Source organism: Clarias gariepinus, chromosome 24 (assembly GCF_024256425.1).
Source record: "Clarias gariepinus isolate MV-2021 ecotype Netherlands chromosome 24, CGAR_prim_01v2, whole genome shotgun sequence".
NCBI lineage: Eukaryota > Metazoa > Chordata > Actinopteri > Siluriformes > Clariidae > Clarias > Clarias gariepinus.
In genome coordinates, this window is record NC_071123.1 from 19,260,909 (window position 1) to 19,284,734 (window position 23,826).

The 23,826-nt window shown below is 35.9% G+C and overlaps 1 protein-coding gene across 1 annotated transcript; it reads right to left on the reverse strand.

Moving 5' to 3' along the window:
• Positions 1-4,268: 4,268 nt before the first annotated feature.
• Positions 4,269-21,139, reverse strand: LOC128512606 (NACHT, LRR and PYD domains-containing protein 1 homolog). The gene is made up of 8 exons (XM_053485960.1): positions 20,762-21,139; positions 9,370-9,446; positions 8,919-9,124; positions 8,271-8,527; positions 7,849-7,971; positions 7,599-7,740; positions 6,012-6,053; positions 4,269-4,626 (listed from the first exon to the last, which is right to left on the reverse strand). Exons 1-8 carry the CDS (start codon positions 21,137-21,139, stop codon positions 4,283-4,285), a joined length of 1,569 nt encoding a protein of 522 aa, XP_053341935.1. The 3' UTR covers positions 4,269-4,282.
• Positions 21,140-23,826: the final 2,687 nt, after the last annotated feature.

The following is a 23,826-nucleotide window of genomic DNA, read 5'->3' on the forward strand; positions in this document are numbered from 1 at the left end:
CCTATTTCCTATTATACATTTTAAAACTACACTAAATACTTAATACTTATTATTTATTGAAACTGAGATGTACATCCATATTACTTATACTTTTATTATGGACCACTGCACAAATCACTTTAATAATAAGACACTTTAAGAAGTCAGTCACTTTATGCATATTTGCACACCTCAGCCATTTTTTACATTACTTATGGACAAATTTCTATTTTCTTCTTTCATATTATGGACAAATTTCTATTTTCTTCTTTCATATTTCTATATTATATATATATATTTTGTTCTTATTTGTACAGTATATTTTTATTCTTATTTTATTTTAGGTAGCACAGTATATTTTTACTTTTACTAGTTAATTTCATTTTTCTGCAATATTTATTTTACGGCAATATGTCTTTATTTTTACTTGTACAGTATATTTTACCAGTTAACTTTATTTTCTACTGTATTACCTTTTATTTATATTTATTTCTTATGTTTAAGTTTTTATTTTAAGGTCACTGGTAGTCGAAAAAGCATTTCACTGCATATCGTACTGTGTATGACTGTGTACATGACAAATAAAATTTGAATTTGAATTTGAATTGACTTGTGTGCCTAAAGTGTAAAATATCCAGAATTTATTTAACATTTATTATTGTATTTTGCAGTTTGCTTTTCTTTGTAGGATGTGTGTATACAGTGCAAAAAACCTAGCCTAAATTTATAGAAAAAGTAAAACTCATATATACTGTACTAGATTCATTACTCGTAAAGTGAAATATTTCAAGTTTCTTCATTTAAATTTTATTATTACGGATTACAGCTCATGAAAAAAAAATCCAGTCCCTCAAAATTTTAGTATTTAATTTTGAGTTTTAGTAAATTACTATTCACACAGTAAAAATGTATCTCTCTGTCTAGTTCCGCACTCGCACTGACGTAGCTTCCTGTTTTGTATCGTTACCACGAACGTTCCTCGCTTTATCAATAATCATTATTTTTTATGTTTTAATATTATTGGATTCTGTCACGCTCTCAGCTCAGGTTACAAGCTCAGGATCCCTGTGAGAGGCACGCCTGCCAGCCCCTCCCAGGGTAATCGGGAACACGTAGGTCTTTTTTCTCTCAATGCTCACTGACTTTATGCTTCAGTACAAGCTTCCACCTTCTCATTAGAATGGTCCTGGGTGGCCTACGTAACCACTCTACTTTCCGTTAGTGCCAGGGAGTGGAGCACGGCTCTCTGGGATGCCTACAACCCATGCTACAAGTTCTTTGATGTCTTCTCCAAAGAGGTGAAAAGCTTTTGACCGCTCTCACGTTGGCAGGGAGGTCGGGACTAGGTTATTGTGACTTTTTCGGAGATCCCGCTCTGCCTACAACTACGCAATCGAGTTTTGTACCATATCTGCCTCAAGTGGGTGGAATGACAGAACCCTAGTGGATGTCTTTCTGGAGACTCTCGAGGAAGAGCTTATCTCTCATGAGCTTCCCACTAACCTTCACGAACACAAGGATCTCACCGGGTAGATGAACTCACGTTCAAGACAACAGTCCAGGAGGTCGCCCCCACCAGTAGACCACCCCAATCCAGACACTGCCTACAGAGGAATTGGTTCTACTGTGGAGCTTTGGGACACATGCTCAAGGCCTGTCCAGTAAAAGGAGGTGCCCTCTGGTCAGACTGGGAGCACTAGACGGCGATCCTCCTGGCAGACTCCAAGAACCACGCCCCCGACTTCCCGCAACCCTAATCATTGGCAGCCAGGTCTACTCGATTCAGGCACTCATTCACTCTGGCTTTGACCGGAACCTAATCAGCGTCTCTACTCTCAAGGCATTAAAGGTTCTTTGTGTGCTGTGGAATCACCCGCTTGCTGTCCAGGCCTTGGATGGGAACCGGCTCCCGGCCTCACTCATAGGACCCCTCTGTCAACACTAAGAATGTCAGCAAATCATTCTGAGGAGATCTGCATCTTCCTCATCATCAAGTCATATGCTCTCTCCTCGGGCTCCGCTGGCTTGCACTTCATGGCTCCCAGATTGACTGGACCAATTAGATCATCACACGTCACACTAAGCGCTTCCTCCACCTCCTATTATAGCGACGCCCGATGAAACCCCGAACATCTCCAATGTTCTCGCTGAATAACACAAGCTCAGACAGGCCTTTAACAAGGCCCGAGCCATGTCACTCCCAACCATAATGACCATATGACTGCCCTATTGATCTCCCGGGCACCTCCCCTCCAAGAGGCAGACTTTTGTCTCTGGCATGCCAAGAAAGGGAGGCCATGAATAAGTACATCACTGACTCTGGTGATTTTTTTTTTTTGTAAAAATATTACAGGTTGTAGGCAGGCGGGTCCATGACTGACAAATTGTCAGAGCAAAATGTTCATAATCATGATATGATAAGCTTTTACTTAAAATTAACAGGCCTTTTTGTCTATTTTACCCTAATCACACATATACAGGGGGTAGGGAAATAGCTTCTCTCTTTTCAATTTCTGTGATTGCTGGCATGTCCATGTCTATGTGCCAGGTTTGGTTTGTATATACTGTAGCTAACATGGAAGCAAGTACTTTGTGTTTAGTAAGAATGAAAATGTAGCTTTGCAACAGTAATGGGTTTTTGGGTTTGTCAGCACTATATATCTTGGGCAGACTCATACATTTCCCTACCACTCAACATAAAATCAATAAAAAAAAAAGCTATATTAATTTGCATTGCTGGTCTTCCTTGAGCAGTTGGTATTATCCATGACACACACATTAAAATAATCATCCTGAGCAACGATGAGGAGGATTATGTGAACCAAAAACAGCAAGACCAAAATTTACATTTACAATTTTTTACAAATTTACAAGTTCATTTAGAGTATGGCTTTTTTGGTCGGCAATCAAGCATGGCCTGACATTGCACTATAGATTCTTAGCAGGTCACATAATTCTTTTAAGAAAAAGCCTTTTTTTTGTTCCTTTAAATCCATTTTTGTTGCTAGACAATGCAGAGTTAAACAGAGTTAAACATGAAGCATGACTCACTGTCAAGATTTATATATTGTAAATATTTTATAAAATAGAATTCACAGTTGATATAATAAATTAAAGGGGACATAATTCTAGTACATGTCCCTGTTAAAAACTGCAGATTTGTTTTAATGTAAATAATCAAAGAAAAATAGTTTTTTTTTCCACCTTTAATGTGCTACCATAAATGCTACAACAACCTATACAATTATTGTAAAAAAAAATTATATTAACATTCTTGTTTTAAAAAAGTATAAACGTAAAAAAACAAATAAAGCAAACCTAATTTCAAACTGTTATTGCTTATCAATTATTTAATGTGAAACAAACAGTACTTAAAATAGAATAGATGAATTTAGCATGTTGATAAACATTGTCTTGTTTTGCTTGGACCGAATATACACATTTCAATCAATAAATTCAATCAAATTAAAAAAAATAAACTTTTTAATATTTGTTACACTTGATACTTTTATATTTGTTACATTTTTAGTTTAGATAATTCTATTAAAACTGCATTCATTGTCCTACCAAATGTCTATATGAGGCACCTACATGACATTAAACTGCTAAAAAGAAAAATAATATTTATTATGCTGTTCTAAATACAAATTATTTCCATTATACCAACTCTTAAAAGCAAGATAGGAAACACTTTAAATTACAAAAATAAAACTTATTTCTGAAGAAAAGTTAAATGTGCCACTACAAAGTGTTTAGTGTAAAATCTCCCTCTATATTAATGTTAAATTAATTAATCATTTATTCTTGGATTCTTATAAAGGAATTTGTTGTGACAACAGGTAACATTGTGTACTTGAAAAAAATAAATATATAATAAATAAACTATTAGATTTAAGTTGAGCCAGCAATTTACCTTTGCTAAGATGCAATCATTTTCTTTATTATTATTATTTTTTATAAGAAGCATATGGTGTTTTCCAGATGTTTTACTGACCTTTAAACAAAATAGAACCTGTATTCTTCTGTCTTTTGCAAATCACTGTTTGAACTTTGACTAGTTTTGGAGGAATTAGGTTTTTAACTAATGTGTGTGTATTTTTCCACAATTTTTAGACCAATTTGTTTTTATAGAAAAACAATCACTTGAACCAAGTACATCAATGGGCTGGAATGGAAGACAACTTACTGTTTTTAATAATCAGAAAGTGCTAAGTCAACCCTAGAGAAATATAATTAATTGAGCCCACAACCAATACGACTTAAGCTGACCAAAATACTGAATTAGAAGCAGTTTCTTTAAAAGTTAAGTAAACTTAAAGCAGGTAGATCTTGGTACAAATTGTTTTATACGTTGAGACATCTTATTTCTTTTCATAGTACGCATCCAACCAGGATCCAAATCATCCATTAGGCCTGGCATTCTCTTTTTAAGGGTTTTGTAGACTTCTTCTTTCACAGCTCTTCCTCCTGATTCGAGAATTCTATACAGATGTCTCATTTGGTCTTGTGATGTTAATGTTGGCAAATTAAATCTATCATACATTTCATCAGTAATCATGTTTTTGCTTTTGAGACGGTCAGCTATCTCCATTACTGATGAAACTTTTTGAATCAGCGTTCTTCTGTGTTGATCCATAAAGTCAGCACCTGAATAAAAATGTAAGCATTGCAATTTTTGAACTATGTACACTGTAAGACATTTTTACTGCAGATTTAAGTTGAAGTCATTTTTAAAAGAAATTTAGGTCTCTATGTAAATAGTTTCACAAAAAAGGGTCAGTAGACACAGACATTGTAATGAATTATAAACTGTTTAAAAAATTAAGGGAACACTTGAATCACATATAATATCCGATTTAGGAATTATTTAAACTTAAAATATTTACTAATGTATGATATATTGTATAATTTGTTTTGATATAACAGTGGTCAAAAATCTAAGTAAAAATTTTACTTTGAGGCTTATCCAAGTACTGTGCGCATTTCATCACAGCAACTCATAATGTGACTCAGGATTGTGTAAGGTCCCTGTGTACCTGTATGCACTTCCCACAATGTCTGGGCATGCTTCTGATGAGTCGATGGATGGAGTCCTGGGAATCTTCTCCAAGACCAGGGTCAATGAGCTTGGTGAGCTCTTAAACAGTCGGTGGTGGCATCGGATACACAATACATGTTTTATAGGTGCTCAATTGAATTTAGGTCAGGGGGACATGTCAGGGTCAGTCAAATATCACTGCCTTTGTCACTCAGGAACTGCCTACAGACTCTGGACATGATATCAGGCATTGTCCTGCACCAGGAGTGACCCAAGGCTGACTGCACCAGCTTAAGCTCTGACAAGCACCCTGAGGATTTAATTCCTTGCAGCAGGGTACCTTTGGATATAATGTAGAGGTCTTTGCCCCCATCCAACATTTTGCCTCCCCAGACCAATCCTGACCTACCATGAAACCAGTGATGCTCTATCCGGTCATCTCATCACAACATTAATCATGGTGTTTCCAGATTTTGTCACACCTATCAAATGCTCAGTGTCAAACTGCTCTGATCTGAGAAGACTAGTGGAGCGGTCACTAAATGCCAATTGTCTGCTAAACGCCAATTGAGATTCTCATGTAAACACCTTCCTACTATTTTGGAGTAACTACATTACCTGTGGAAACTCATTGGGTTGCAGGTACATACCACATGCTACGAGTAGTGACAAGGACTTGAGCAAAACACAAACCTTGAAAAAAAATCAGTCAGGAAGAATAAGAACAAAGCACTGGTCTGTGTCCCCTACTGTACATGTAGAGACCAGTTTTGGGAGTTGCACCAGTTGTTTCTTTTATTTGCACCAAAGCATGTAAAACTGATTCACTAAAATTAATATTATAACGATTAAGTGTTTCCTTATTATATTATATTGTATTGTATTTTATTATTTTTTGTAGGAGCTTGGTTGCCATGTTATAATAAAATCCAAGACTTTTGCATATTTTTTTTTCCAATGATTACCATGAAAGTAAAATGTTTGACAGCCTTACCTGTTCTACTTTGTTGTTTGGGTGAGGCTGCCTTTGTATCTGCTGTGACAAGACAAAATAAATCATTCATTCAGTAACCAATAATAGGGCTGTGGGTATGTCAACTTACACAATATATACAGTATCTTGAAATATAACATGAGACAATACAGTTTATATCAATGTTTTGATCTTGCATTACATGACTCATTTCATATGTGAAGCTGTGCCGTGTGTTTAATGGACACTGTTACATTTATAGTTCAAAAGGCAAGATGTGTCAAACATTATTCAGCACAGCATTATGAGCATCATAAACAAATGTACAAAGAGTGTCTTGTGCTTTGTGCTACAAAGTCTTCATAGTTCAAAAAGTCTTCTCCCCAAAATAATAATAAAAAAAAAATTCTACATGCAATGTCAATATGTATTAATTTCTGCCTATTACATGAGCAGTCTACCTCAGAAGAAAACTTAACATCTTCAGAGCAAGTAAGCCTGTTGTTATTAAGGTTATGTGTACATTTAAGTACTGCATTTCACACTATTTATTTGTAATATAGGCCTATTTAGGTCAGCATGTTTTAATCAGGGAGTGAAACCCTGTTTTTGCCTTAAATTTTGATGACAGACTGGTTTGCTAAAATTGCCTTTGACATCTCACATGCGACTATATTACATTACTATTGAATGTTTTAGTGCAAAAATCCTCTATATATGGCTTCACCAATACAAGACAATGTTGAGCATTTCAGCTTGATTTTACAAAATAAGGCAGATATATTTCCTGCTGCATCCAATTATGCCACAATCATTCACCAGCCACAAAATACTTGGTTGATAATACAATCTTGTCACACACATTGGGCCTATTAACCAGGTTTAGTGATTTAAGATATAATAAGGTCCTGTAAATGAATTTTTCCTTAAGCTAAGGTCTGAATTGTGTTTTGTTTGTGTTAGAATACAGGTCTCTTCATATGCAGCTATTGTAAGGCTATTAAAATTAAGCAGTTTAAAATTTCCATAGCATTTCAATAGTATATATTGTCTATTTTTAGTTAACCATGTTAAACATGTTGACAATTTGTACTTTGATGACCTAGTAGATTTTCTTCTATTTTTTATGGAATATAAAGAGCATTCTTTAAGCAATTTTAAGTGCATCTTCATTTGCACACTGCTGGGTTGTAAATGAATGTGAAAGTACTCTGGTTGCCCTGTCATACCAGGCTCTTAGTTCATTAGAAAAGCATCAGGGTCCAGATATAACTGTTACTAAAAGTCCTAACTACAGTCTGACATTTAGTGCTGGCTGCTATGAATTATAAGCTATACACTGTGTGTCTGTGTGTCTTTATATTAAATGCTTTAATGTATCCATGCACTCCTGCACAGGTGTAGAACATGGAATTAGAACAAGTGTCCAAATTTTGACTGACACACACACACACACACACACACACACACACACTTATCTTTATGAAATGTTATTGTGACAAATATGCAACAAAAAAATTAATACTTCACAGCCCTTATTTAGATAGATAGATAGATAGATAGATAGATAGATAGATAGATAGATAGATAGATAGATAGATAGCTTACTTGTAAGGAAGACCAGACGAGACCACACCACTTCCTTATTTTCATCCCAAAGACCTAAGGTCAGTTTGTCAACATCAGGATCAAAGAATACCTCAAATGTAGGGTGATAGTTGGGGCCATAGTCAGAATAAAACTTCTGACACTAAGGAAACAAGTAATGGAGAATAATTTTAGAATGAATGTCTAAAGCCAACCATTTTGGACCAAAGTGATGATGAAATATTTGTATAAAGGATGATGTGTCCCTTACCTCTGGTTGGATTTCAATCGTACGGTCAGTGTTTTTATAAAATGGTGAGTATTTTTTACCAGGGGTCAGTTCACATGTGGCACTTATCTCTATGTACGTTTTGGTTTCATCCCGTTTTTGCACCTTCAGGGAAATCAAAATAAAATGATATTCAATAAAAATGCCAAATTAAAGGTCCTACAAATAAACAATTTAGTAAAATTGTGTCATCTTTATTAAAGGATCTTACAATAAGTATTATATATATATATATATATATATATATATATATATATATATATATATATATATATATGCTACACTCTGTACTGCACAATCCTGAGCCCTATATACGTTTAAACACAGCAAAAAAATAGTGGCTAAAATGCTCTGAGCTTTAAGGGCTACAAGCAATAATAAATATAGTAATTAAAGAACATTACCTCTTCATATTGTACATTCCCTGGCAGAAGGTGCATGTGCAGTTTACTCATCCTGTGCTCTCCAATCTGTTTTGTGTAGAACAGTAGAACCTGGGCTTCGATTGGAGGAGCTTGGAATAGCCATGCTTTTAAGAGTCCAAAGCTGGAGAGACCTTGAATTCTTATGATTACATGCGTGTCTGTTACTTTTTGTGGCTGAACAATCTCCACATTACCACCACTCACATGTGCCACTGTCAGTTTCACCTCATTTATACCTGAAACATATAAAAAAAAACAGCATTTAAGATAATAACAATAAACATAAACTTGATCTTTTCCCTCAGCATTTTAGAATGGAGGCTTTAGTAGATTTTTCATATTGTTGCATGCACTTTAGTATAATTACCATATACACATGAGCAAATTGGTCTTCAGAAATTAACTACAGAAATTAATCACAAATTTAAAAAGGTATAGAAAAATTGCACATACAGGATTTAAATGAGGAAATAATGTTCAATATAAAGTTCTGTTAAATACATGACTGCAAACTGACACAAAGTATGACATAACATAATTAATGTAGGGTTTCACTTAAGCTGCGTATAATTATGTATGTAATTTTTATCCATGAATGTCAAAAGAAATTGACACAAGTTAACTTACGGGTCTCACAATGTGGAATATGCAGATACTGAATTGAACCCTCATGGCTGTTGATACTGTACAGAGGTCCTGCAGGCTCACTTTGACCCAATCCATCCAGCGGACAGCTGTCCCAAGACACTGTGCTGTACAGTACTTCCCCTTCCATCTCAAACTTAAGGTTGGTCAATTTGCACATAAACTGACCAGCACGAGGGCACTGAAACCTGAACATATTATGAAAATAGTAGAAATATCATGTCCTGCTAAAATATCTCCAGGAATCAACATTTTGTTTGTATGTAGAAGTATACAAATAATCTATAATAAACTATTTTGTGTTGTGTTGTTGACAATGCCTTTTTTTACAGTATATACATAAAATCTACTTACCTGCTGGACTCTGTGAATAAAAAACCTAAAAGCATAGATTAGTCCATCCATGCAATGTAAAATAAATCAGGCACATTACCTATATTCATCTTTGCTCTTATCCTCAGCATTTATTTCAACCAATTCTGGAACAAATTCTTCCACTTCTAATGAGGGCTGTCAAACAAAAATAAAAGACACATAGTTTCAGTGCTTGAGTGCCAACAACTGAGTAGTCAAATCTTTAAACACACATTTTATATAAAGCAAAAATTATTGCAAACTGAAAAAATAGCCATGTTTTTTGAATCCTAAGAAATATTTTTTTTTGATACACTAAGTTTGAATTGTGAATAATTGTTTTTGGAAAAGCTATAACTAACATATACATAAGTGCCTTTTAGTATCAATAAAAGTGTTCGTTGAGTTTTCTTATAACATTACAAAGTCATGCTGTTGTTTTTGTCGTGAGTCACTGACAGAAGATTGAAGCAAACTGGAAAATAATGTTAAAAACACTTTTAACCCCTATTTACAGAAATTGTTTAAATCTTCAGTTTACAATGCATCATTAGCCTCTTCCGCTACCAGTGTTGGATTCACGCCATCTTGTTTTGCATTGGGAGAATTTAGAACAATGCACAATTGGAATTATACGTCACATACAGTACCTGAACGTACTACTGTCAACTACTGAAGTGAATCTAACACTGGTAGAGGAGGAAGCTGATGTGGCATTGTAACCTCAAGTTTTAAACAATCTCTCTTAAAAGGGGTTTGTTCCAATTTATGCCAGTGACTTTTTTTTTCTGCAGCAACTGTTGCTTTTTCAATTTTCTGCTTTTGCTGTCTGACACCATGTGCTTCTTAAGTCTCTTCTACACAAAGCGCTTGTCCTGAGGGAAACATTATCTCTGTCGCTTAGATTATTATTATTTTTTTATATTACCTTGTCATGCATTGTGTCTCCCAAATGCTGCAAAGTCTGTGCAAGTGGTACAGAAGTGAGAGGCAAATAAAATATACACAATCATTTTTCATGCATTAGCCACCACATTACACACCATAATCAAAGTTAAATTCAGCTAAACAAAAGAGTGTGTGACTTTTTTGGTCAGGCAGTGTGTGCGTGTGTACCTAAATGTGTGTGTGTGTGCGTGCGTATGTGTGTATACTGGTAAGTAAACTTGAGCACATCTATGCAAACTGTTTCAAATATTCACATTAAGTACAACAAATGTAAACATTAACATTATTTCATATACAGTAGTGGCCAAAAGGGCAGCATTGGCACTGTGAGGAGTCCTAACCACTAAAACGCCATGCCACCTTAATCAGATTAATTGAATGGAAAATCAAATTGAAAAAGGTGCTTGTAATATTAGTTTTATACAATTATTTTTATAGAATAAGAATATTCTTTATAAAAATATTCCTACCATGTAGCAGATAAATATAAATGTTTACTCACCTGAGAAACACAGGACCCTTTGTATAGATAATACAGGAAATGCAAAGTAAGCTTTTTTTTATCACACAATATTTGTCTACTGATGCATTCTTATTCTTTACTATATTTTATAGTTTACTTTTAGCTATAAATCTTCTGTGGCTGTCATGAAGGAGTTTATTTTATTTGTTATTAGCTTGTTGGCCCCTCTCCCTTTATCCAAAATAAAATACAAAAACATCTCTCTGTAGCTATACACCTCTACACTACAGTAATGTTACCCAATTAATGTGCCAGTGATTTAGATGTGCAGTGCCGCTTAGTGAATTTTGGGTCAGTTTTTTTATCTCCTTTTTACTGAATATAAAGAAAAACAGATCTCCTCACACAGCCGCGCTCACTTTGCACTTCTGCACGTTGGACACTGCACATGCTCTGCACCACTCATCACCTAAACAGGCCATTCATGTTTGAAAACCAATGTGGTTAAATTAAAACAATTCTGCAAAGAAGATTTGGCCACAATTCCTCCACAGAGATGTGAAAGACTCATTGCCAGTTAGAGCAAATAATTGATTGCAGTTATTGCTATCATTTAAGTGTGACAAATATGCAAATATTATTTTCTTATGTAAGTCTATTACATAAGAAAATGTTTTATCTTATTGAATATTTTTTTATACATGGTATACAAAAATACATTTAATAAGGTATGCAACAAGTTGTGAAATTTAGACTACATGCAGATCTCATTATTAAGAACTTCAGGTTGTACAAATTAACACAGCTGTGTTTACTTTTGTAGCTCCTTCCATACTTACCAGTCTGTTGTGCAGAGGTCCTCATTATCATTCTGTCATCTTGTGTCCATTCTTTGTTTGTCTGTGGAAGAGAATAAGATGCATATATCCCTGAATTAAACTTAATATAAGTTAAACCTTTTCTGTCACTTTAAATGAAGTTTAAGACAAAGATTGCATATGGAGTGAAATGTGGGTGAATGTCATAATTTATTTAACACATATTTGCTTGATTTTTTTATTAGTTTTTTACATTTTCACAAAGTTTATACATATAGCAGTAATAAAAAAAAATCATAATAACAACACCAGTAATAATACCAAATTACTAACAAACAGTTTCACCGCTATGTTTCTAAAACAATAAATTTTAAGCAGACAAGTTTTATTGACACCAGACAATGTTACCATTGTAACTTATTCACCCAAGGTGAATTGGCCTACTTATAAAACCATTTACCATTTTTTAAAATATTTTTCTCAAGGCTGCAATCATCAGAAAGACATTCATGAATTCATGAACTTATACCATTTAATGATAAGTTACTCACCTGACAAACGCTGAAACCTTTATAGGGCAGGAAAAAAGTAAGATTGAGATGAAATTACATTGTTATAGTTTGTATCTGTTAAAAATATTAATACTATAAACATACTGTAACTGTCCTCAAGAAGTTAGTTTTTATCCTGTAATAATCTTTTCTCCCTTCTTTCTGTTGCTTTACAAATAATAATAATAATAATAATAATAATAATAATTTTCAAGATATTTCAGTATTAATGCTGTTAAGAACACACTGACTTGATCGTTGACTTACACTCTGTTATAATCTTTTTCCTACACATTATCCAGAGTGAACTCTCTAACTCACATCTCTCTGTAGTTATAAACTTTACAATATGTTTGAGAAAAGATTATTGCCATGTGTGTAGGTCAGATTTGCGTGTGTGTAAAACACTAATGAAAAACTAGACAACAGCATGATGAATGTTCTGCCAGCGATCACAGTCTGTTGTGTTCACTACACTATGCTTATGATGCTCATATATCTATGTGCTATTGCACTCTGAACACACAGCACAGTCCAATCTATTTCATCTGCACAATAAATATATTATTCATGCAGCATCAACACATTACTATTAGAGAAAAAGGATTTATACTCACTTGGCACTACCTGTAAAAGTAAATAATAGTAAGTGAATGCATGATTACAAATGTGAATTGTTCCATGTGAAAATGTGAAAGTAACTGTTACTCTGGTTAAAACACAGCTGATGTGTGTCTTAATAAAAAAGAGGAAAACTAGACAACAATCAGTCATCACACACAGTAAATCTGTATAATGTAGCATTGTGCTAATATACCGCTAGTTCCCCTTAAGGAACAGAAATATCTTGTGATTTATTGGAAAATACTATTTTCTGATATCTGCATGTATTTACCAATATACAGTATGTCAGTATATGTGCATTTCCCCCTGTGTATTTTACATCTATAGTTAAATATTCTGTAATATATCTATGTGCTATTGTAGTACATAAAGGAATATACAGAATATCAGATTCCCACTTCCTTTAAGTTTTAATCTGATTTATGTTTATTGTGAAGTGTCAGGAAATGTCATGTCACTGTGTGTTTCAGTTAGAACACAATTATGACAATTATGAGTCACAGCTCATGACAATAGACAAGCAATTATAGTGCAAATCAGGATATGTTATTTAAATATCTGCAGAAACAAATAAACAAAAAAATAGTTATGTATAAGATTCTGATGGAGTCCGGCAGTGGTGTTTGTGATATGTTGTGGCTTTTACTCAACATGGTAAAAATCTCTGGGCACATTATTGTGGTGCAGTGGGGTTACACACAGGTGGGTTGTGGGAAGCTGACTAATGTAAGTGGAATCTCAATTACTGAACAGAGTTCTTCACATAAACATGATCCAAAAACTCGTTAATGTTTTCTTTTGGTTCCAGAATTAAAGTATCATGCATGTGATATCGAAAAACATTGATATTTTATGAACATATTAGGAATTCAAGTTATTTACTTACCCCTACGGGTGCCGTGTAAAACAACAGAGAGAAATTTAATGTTAGATAAAATATAGTGATAACAACTTATGATTTAGAGTCAGAATAGCTGCTAAACAATCTTCATTTTGTGAACCATTCACTTTAACAAAAGCTTGCCTTTTGCCTACTGTAGCATTACCAGCTTAGCTCACACTGTGGCTCTGCCTGATTCTGCAGCAGTCTGACCTCTGATGTCGTAGTGTACAGTAAGGAAAAAAAGTATTTAGTAAGCCACCAATTGTGAGAGAGGACTTTAATTTTAATCAAACTGTAGATATACCTCAACTATGAGAGACAAAAAAGAAAATCATGTTGTAGGATTTTTAAAGAATTAATTAGTAAATTTCTCACTAAAATAAGTACAGTGGAACCTTGGATTACGAGCATAATTCATTCTGGATGTGGGCTCATATTTCAAAACACTCATAGACCAAATTGAATTGTCCCATAAGAAATAATGGAAACTCAAATTATTCATTCCACAGCCCCAAAAAGTACATAAAAATAATTAACACAAAGTATAAAGTAAAAATAAAACAAATTAACCTGAACTTTACCTTTTAAAAAAAGAAAAATAAATCCCGACAGACATGTGTTTTTGTTTGTGCGCACAGGCGCTGTATGTGTGTGTTTGTGTGTGTGTGTGTGTGTGTGTTTGCGTGTGAAGCTAAAGTAGGGAGCCCCTCTCCTCTCCCCCTTCTTGTTCTACACAGTTACCTTTCCTCCGCTCTTTTCACAAACACGCGCGCACACAGCGGAAACACTGTTTTATCAGAAAATAAACAAGAAATTTTTCTAATGACACTTGATTGAGCAACACACTAACGGAATCATTGCTGCAGAGTAAAAATAAAACAAATTAACCTGCACTTTACCTTTGAAAGAATCACTACAGAGCAGTGTTTCTGTGTAGAGCAGAGTGTGTGTGTCTGCGTGTCTGTGAAGACGAAAGTAGGAGTGATCTCTGTGTGTGTGTGTCTGTGTGTCTGTGTGGCATGGTTTCCAATGACACGGGCGCACAGAAACAAGAGCAGGTTTATACAAGGAGTAAAAATGAATCTTTAACCTCTCTAATGAGACTTGCTTTTGCTTTACATGCCCACTGGACACACACATACAGACACAAAATAAAATATGTTTTATGCACACACACACGTGGTCACAGTGTTATAGTAAACAGTACACGTGTGAATGGATGTTGATTATACCAGTAAGAGTCACGCACTAAGATCCAGCAAGGGAGACAAATTCTGCAGCGCAAAAGAGAGAAAAAACGTTGGCTCAGTTGTGATCATGTAATGCTTTGCGTCAAAACAAGACGCGCATCCGTGATACTAGGTACTCATAAACCAAGTCAAAATTTATTAAAAATTTTTGCTTGTCTTGTGGAACACTCACAAACCGCGTTACTCGCAATCCGAGGTTTCACTGTATATACCTACAAACAAGCAAGATTTCTAGCTCTCACAGACCTGTAACTTAGTCTTTGAGAGACTCCTCTGTCCTCCACTCATTAACTGTATTAATGCCATCTGTTTCATATTAGTATAGAAGACACCTGTCCACAACCTCAAATGGTCACACTCCAAACTCCACTATGGCCAAAACCAAAGAGCTGTCAAAGGCCACCAGAAACAGAATTGTAGACCTGCACCAGGCTGGGAAGACTGAATCTGCAATAGGTAAGCAGCTTGGTGTGAAGAAATCAACTGTGGGAGCAATTATTGGAAAATGGAAGACATACAAGACCACTGACAATCTCCCTCGATCTGGGGTTCCACGCAAGATCTCACCCCGTGGGATCAAAATGATCACAAGAACTGTGAGAAAAAATCCCAGAACCACATGTGGGGACCTGATGAATGCCCAGCAGAGAGGTGGGACAAAAGTAACAAAGACTACCATCAGTAACACACTGCACGCCAGGGACTCAAATTCTGCACTGCCAGATGTGTCCCCCTACTTAAGCCAGTACATGTCCAGGCCTGTCTGAAGTTTGCTAGAGAGCATTTGGATGATCTAGAAGAGGATTGGGAGAATGTCATATAGTCAAATGAAACCAAAATAGAACTTTTTGGTAAAAACTCAACTTGTCGTGTTTGGAGGAGAAAAAAAGCTGAGTTGCATCCAAAGAACACCATACCTACTGTGAAGCATGGGGGTGGAAACATCATGCTTTTGGGCTGTTTTTCTGCGAAGGGAGCAGGGTGACTGATCCGTGTAAAGGAAAGAATGAATGAGGCCATGAGTGAAAACCTTCTTCCATCAGCAAGAGCATTGAAGATGAAACATGGCTGGGTCTTTCAGCATGACAATGATTCCAAACACACCACCCAGAAAACAAAGGAGTGGCTTTGTATGAAGAATTTCAAGGTTATGGAGTGGCCTAGCCAGTCTCCAGATCTCAACTCCATAAAAATTCTTTGGTGGGAGTTGAAAGTCCGTGTTGCTCAGCTACAGCCCCAAAACATCACTGCTGTAGAGAAGATCTCGGCAACAGTGTGTAAAACAGTGTACCAACAACAGTGTGTAAAAACCTTGTGAAGACTTACAGAAAACTTTTGCCCCCTCTCATTGCTGACAAAGGGTATATAACAAAGTATTGAGATAAAATTTTGGTATTGACTAAATACTCATTTTCCACCATAATAAGCAAATAACTTTTTTTAAAAATCCTACAATGTGATTTTATGGATTTTCTTTCTTATTTTGTCTCTCATGGTTGAGGTATACTCATTATTAAAATTACAGAACTCTCTCATCTTTTTAAGTAGAAGAACTTGCGCAATTGGTGGCCGACTAAATTACTTTTTTGCCCCACTGTATCTGTGCTCATTCACAATCTACAGAACAAACTGCCCAATATTAGCTAGCTGTGTGTGTTGTTGTGCTTCTCAGTGCTATATTTGGCAGTGATCTAGTCTGTTCTACTGGATATCGAGTAACTGTAAAAATCTAAAGAGCATATTTAGGGTCAGATTTGTGTGTGTGTGTAGAACTCTAATGACAAACTAGACAACAACATGATGAATGTTCTGCCAGATCACAGTCTGTTATGCTCATGATGCTCATATATCTATGTGCTATTGTACTCTGAACACACATCTGCACAATACATTTATTTTTCATGCAGCATCAACACATCATTATTAAAGAAAAGTATTTATACTCACCTCTTGCCTCCTGTGAGTAAATAATAGAGAGTGAAGAATTAATGCAGGATTACAAATGTGAATTGTTCCATGTGAAAATGTAAAAGTAACTGTTACTCTGGTTAAAACACAGCTGATGTGTGTCTTAATAAAAAAAGGAAAAATAGACAGTCATAACACACAGTAAATATATAATGTAGCATTGTGCTAATATACCGCTAGTTCCCCTTAAGGAACAAAAATATCTTGTGATTTATTGCAAAATACTATTTTCTGATATCTGCATGTATTTACCAATATACAGTATGTCAGTATATGTGTATTTCCTCCTGTGTATTTTAAATCTATAGTTAAATATGAATTGTGAGTAAGGCTTCAAAAAGCTGTATATACCAGAGTTGCAAGGAAGGTTTTTTAACAGGTGTGGGAAATAGGTCGATAGGTTCCCGTGTGGGTTTCCATAGTTGACAAATAGGGGCAAAAGAAGGGTGTGTGTGTGTGCGCACTTGTGTGTCTGTGTGTTGGTGTGTGTGCGCATGCATGTGTCTTTTTAAAGTGACCTGCATGTTTGAGTGTGGGAATGGACCGTAGAAATGTGCTTGAACTCTGTTTTATACACTAATTGTAGTCTTACTCATTTATTTCCAATGACCGGTAATTTTTGACGGGAACACCATGAGTGTATAAAAGTTCCATAAAACACACAAGTTTTTATCAAAATATTTTAAATGTATTTTATGTGTTCAAATGCCATTTGCAAACAAAATCATCGAACCTCATGAGAAATGGATAAAGTTTACTGCACTTTTTTAGTGAGGAAACATGTAAATCAGTCAGATTTGACCAGAACACAGCATGAGGGTTAAGCTAATTTATTCATCATCAATCAGTTTTAAACATGGACTAGTGCAATTTAAGATAACCCATAGGCTACACCGTTCTAAAAGTAAACTGGCAAGAATATTTCTAGAAATAGGTAATTTGCTTCAGTCATGTCCAGCACTAAGATCATTTTGGTCTACTGGGTTTGAGACATTTTCATATACAGTGGAACCTTGGATTGTGAGTAACTTGGTCTGTGACCATTTTACCAGAAGAGAAAATATTTTAAATACATTTTAACTTCAAAAATGAGTGAGGTCTTTATATATGAGTACTGTAGTACCCATGTGCTATGTCACAACTGAGCCAATAGTTTTTCTGTTGTGGGTAATTGTCTCTCATGCTTGGTCTCTGTGCACGTGTCACTCGTAGAGTCAGCATCCATTCTATAAGTGTTTTGATATACAATAACACAAGCATATGCTCGCAAATCCAAGGTTTAACTGTTTTGTAAAAAAAGATACAACCGGATCCAATAATGGCAATATTGAGTGTGGCATCTGAGAACCTCTCATTACTACCAGGACAATTAGATGCATTGGCTTTCTCTTCATTGTTGGACCAATGGCTTATACTTCTACAATGGAAGTCAAACATACCACCAACACATATAAAGTGTCCTGGCGTACTTAAAGTTGGAGAAACTCAAATATTTCACACAAGCCTCTATTAACAGATTATCTAAAAGTCAGAAGACCTTTCCTTTCATATTTTAAGGATAGAGTCATTCCAAACACTAAAGGCCAGATCTCTCTATAGTCCACCCCCCATGTGCTAGTGATGTGTTTTATTTAAACTTCTTCTTATTATTATTATTATTATTATTATTATTATTTTATATGTTTGATGTGATTGTTGTGTAAGTTTAGAAAAATTTAATAAACAGATTTGTCCACAACTATCAGTCTTCGTTTTTGTGTAGAGTAGTTATTTACTTACCCGTCGGAAAGGTACTGCAAAAGAGAGATAATTGTATTATTAGATAATTTTCGAAAAGAACAACTTGTAATTTACAGTCAGAATATCTGCTAAACAATCTTTACTCAACTACAATTACAATATTTCTGATATAACACAAACATAAACACATAACAACAGATAGTGAATCATTGTAAATGTTTTTTTATGGATTCCATCTAATATTTCAAGAAGTGTTTTTATTTTCTTAGTCAAGTTAAAGATTTCTAATAAACCGATGAATAAAACACTCCATATAAAATAAAAATGCTGATCATCATCATATTTTAATTACATTTACTTACATTTTTAACTTAAATTTAATTCCTGTCTGTATGAAGAAAAAATAAAAACAAGTTATTCTGCCTTCCTTAAATGTCCATGTCCCCATGTTACACAGAAGTAATGGTTTATTTAAAATTATAATACATTTTGTGTTTAATTTTTCCTCTTTCCATCACTCTGCTCCAGCTGTGTCTATTATCTAATTTTTAGCAAACTCTACTTCACACTAGCATCCTGTATACTGAACCTCGAATACTGAGTGTGTGTTTCATGTACTGAGATGAGAAGCACAGATGATTAGTTTATACAGTGTGGAGTTCAGGAACACTTACTCATCTCTACTGTAATCTCCTCTGTTCTGTGTCCATCAGTGACCTGACACAGGTAATGTCCACTATCTGACAGTGTACAGTTTCTCATTTGTAACGAGACGTTTCCTCTGTACAGCTCCTGAGTGAACAGACTCACTCTGCCTTTGTAACGTCTCCCCTCTGTCACCTCTCTGTTCGTATAGACACAAATACAGGCTGTCTGCTTAAACCACAGGATTTCCATGTTAACAGCACTGATTTCAGGAGACAGACGACACGAGAGAGTCACAGCAGAGGGATCATACTCCTCTGTACCACTGGGACCAATAAGTTTAAAACCATCTGTGTAGGAAACACACACACACACACACACACACAATTAGTTAAATTTCTAACAAATAATACAAATAAGTATATTGCAAGAAATTGTATCTTACTTTTTTCAGTCGCCATCTTTATCTCTTTCTGTGGGTTCAAACTAAAAAAATCCTAAACACACACAGAAAGAGAGAGTCATCCTTTAAAACAACTTAACTTACACAAATAAATGCAATTCCACGGTGTATTTGGAGGATTAGTTTAACAGGTTATTGAGTTGTTGATGATTAACATGCATTATTTAAATTCCTCTTACCTTTTACGTTTCTCATACAAACATACTGCATCTGCTGCTTCACTATTCTAAATTCCCTCTTTACCTCATTACAGTGTTTAATACCCTGTTTAATAATCTCTCCAGCTTTAGTTTGTTACACCCAGAAGTCATACAGAGCTGTTAAACCTGTTGTTCTGTGTGCAAGCCTTAAATTTCTTTCAATTTCACCTTTATTAACGGCACAAAGAACTCTTTGCTCTGTAGTTTTTGTTTAGTCAGGAGAGTCATAATATACTTAATTCTGATTGTTATAAAGTTTCTGAGGATGTTCAGTGTTAGTGTATGTTAGTCCTGCATTATTGTGTGTTAGTACAGTGTTTCTCTGTGTTATTACAATTAACAGTCCAAAGATATATCGTTAATGATTAACGATAGGTTAGGCTAATTGGCATTCCCAAAATGCCTGTAGTGTGTGAGTGTGTGTATGTGTGTGTGCACTGCGACGGATTGGCACCCTGTCTTATGCCCTAAGCCTCATGTGATAGGCTCCAGGTCCCCGCGACCTTGAATACTGGATAAAGCTGTATAGCAGATGAGTGAGTGAGTGAGTGAGTGAGTGAGCGATTACAGGGCTCAAACCCAGATCCGTAGATCCCCAGGTTTAAGGGTGAAAGGTTAAGTTTCATGCAGGCGTTGAGACTTCCATCCGTTAAACGTGAACGTAGGTTGGTCTTAATGTTCTTTAGATGTGAGAAAGACTGCTCACATACATACATAGAGCCAAACATTGTCAGTACAGCAATACTCACACGCTGCAGTGTGTGGTATGTGACGGGAAGCGCATTCCAAGTTTTGACAATCAGCTGGTCCATGGGTTGAAGTTTTTTCATTTGGGGAGCACTTGTGTTTGCTCGCCAACTCTGCTTGCTGTCGTGCAAGTCTTTCCAAGTCTTTATTTAGTGACTTAAACTTATTCACCCACATGTCTGAGGCCTTCAGGTCAGCAGCTTGTAGCTCAAAATCTCTGACGAAAACACCGGGGATGTAACTCAGGGTGATGAACTTAAAAAGACGAGTGCGCTTACGAAATTCTCCAAAGCGAGCTTTGAATGACTGCAGGAGATTAGATGTGAAGCCCGCTAGCTGCTGAAGATCAAAATGTTGAGCAGGGTCACTTGCTGTGCATGCATCTTTAAACTCCCCCAGTTTTTCAAAGTGTACTAAACGACCTGTTTTAATGTCAGCGATGAAGAGTTCTAGCTTGTTTTCAGATGCAAACACTGCTTGTTGAAGGGATAAGACTGTATTTTCAACACCTTGCATTTTAACATTAAGCTGGTTCAGATGTTCAGTCATATCCACGAGATTCTAGAACTTCAGGAGCCACTCAGTGTTAGCTAACTCAGGATGCTCAACGTTTTTCATTTCAAGAAAAGTCCGGATTTCGCTCAGACAAGCCGCGAAACGGCTGAGCACCTTCCCTCTTGACAACCAACGCACATTGCTGTGCAGAAGCAGACCAGGATAATTATTCCCAACTTTATCCAGCAGTGTTTTAAACTGGCGATCATTTAAAGCTCGGGCAACAATAATGTTGACCACCCGAATGACCAGTGAAATTACCTCATCAAGCTGTTCGCCACACATCTGAGCACAAAGCGCCTCCTGATGTAGGATGCAGTAAAAACTTAGGATCAGTCTCTTTTCATGTTTACAATGAAGCGCTACGAATCCTTTGTTTTTCCCCACCATGCACGGAGCACCATCAGTACACACCGAAATAAGTTTATCCATTGGTAGATTTTTATCTTTAGCGAACTCAGTGAAAGACTTGAATAAATCCTCCCCTCTTGTTGTCCCTTTCATAGGCAAAACAGCAAGACTTTCCTCACGTAGTGTGTCACCGACAGCATACCTTGCAATCATGCTGAACTGGGATAAATGGCTTACGTCTGTTGACTCATCCAAAGCGAGAGAAAAGAATGGTGCTGCATTTATGTCCTTCACTTGTGTTGCTTCAACTTGATTTGCCATCATGATGGTACGATCGTGAACAGTTCTTGCCGACAGAGGCATGTCTTTTATTCGTTTGATTATCTTGTCTTATCCGAAAAGTCGTCAAAAAGTTTATTGGCAACATCAAGCTTGAATGTTTTGGCATACTCCCCATCTGTGAATGGCTTTCCGTTTCTCACAATTGCTAAAGCACCAGCAAAGCTAGCCGAATTCCAGTCACCTTGTTGGGTCCACACACAGAGTTGCTGCTGTCCCTCGCAGGATATTTTGATGCAAATATGGTATGGTGCGTGTCGAAGTGGTGCTTTATATTTGACCATTTCATCGATGCAATTTTATCATTGCAAATTAGACACACTGCAGAACCTGCTCTCTCCACAAAGGTGAATTCCTCTGTCCATTCCTGCTGAAAAGTACGATAGTCCTCATCGTTTTTTCTTTTAGCCATCTTCTTCGATAAAAGGGTTTCTGCAATTAGCTAGCTGACTACTTAATTGACCTCACAATGACCCGTGTACGTTACGCATTATCCAATAAAAATTTGGTGTTGTCCTGGAGGAGGGCTGTGATTGGCTGAATCCACACACGACCATGAACATGAGCGGCATGAAATGAATGGATTAAAAAATTCATGTTTTATATTTTAACGTTATTTTTTTATTAAAGATTTGTCTAAAACTTGCTATGATAAATTGAACCATGAATTCTGCTGTGTACCAAAATATCCTGAAAGAAATGTCTGGCCATCTGTTTGTGATCTCAAGCTGAAGCGAACTTGGGTGCAGCAAAACAATAATCCAAAGCCGACTAGCAAGTCCAAGTCTTAAATTTCTGAAGAAAAAACAAATTAAGACTTTGGAGTGGCCTAGTCAAGGTCCTGACCTGACTCCAATTGAGATGCTGTGGAATGACAATTTTTTTTTTAAGAATTGTTGGAAATTACAATAATTCTGCAAGGATAAGTGGTCCAAAATTCCTTTAAAGTCTCATTTTCACCAAAGAGAAATTGTGTAATTATTTTAGCCAATTTAGATATTATACAATAATATATACATATATACAACTGGCCAGAGGTAGCTCAGTGGTTATGGCATTGGACTACGGTTCGGAAGATCCCAGGTTAAAACCCCACAACCACCAAGTTGCCACTGTTGGGCCCTTGAGCAAGGCCCTTAATCCTCAACTGCTCAGATATGTAAAGAGATAAAAATGTAAGTCGTTCTGGATAAGAGCGTATGCCCAAATGTAAATGCAATAAGTAAGCAACAAGTAAGAATTGCTGTAAAGAAAATGGAAAAGTGAAAACAAAAAGACATTTTTTCAAATTAACCCTCTATAGCATGAATTTTTATTTTTAGAAGGAAAAAAATGCAATTGTTTTGGGAAGCTTTGGGGTCCCTGCTAATATATTAACCATAAAATGTGGCCCCCCACAGGCACCCCACAAGATTTTGGTTTGTTCCGTTAGGGTATAAGGGTACTAAAACACCAAGGTTTTCTATATTATATAATAAGTGAATTGAGGAACATATCAAGCAATAAATACTTTAAAAGTTTTATTTAAACAATCATTTAAAGATCAGCCACAAATAGCTCATTGATCAATGGATTAGAGATTAGCTGAGGTGTGTGTTTGTGTTTCTGAATGTGTTCCTCTGGGGTACTGGTTAAATTGTTTTTTCTCATTTTTTATAAAGCACAGTCTGTATTATTCTGTATGGAACCTCAGGAAACAGTTGCTGGTGGATGTTAAACAGAGGTTTACGTCACATTTGGCACATGGCTGTAGGTGTACAGTACCTTGCATCTCCCTTGCATATACCTGTCAAGAACCGAAATGGGTGTGGCGGGTCCTTTTCCCCTTTTATTTACCCCCCAGCAGTTGTGGAATTGTGACAACCTTGGGGGGACAGCATTCTCTATATGCCTGTGACAGACCTGCTTGTGCAAACATGATCAAGGACCACCATAGATTCACATTTTCACCATACATGCTGCCTACTGTTAGATTTAGTTGAACACCAGTG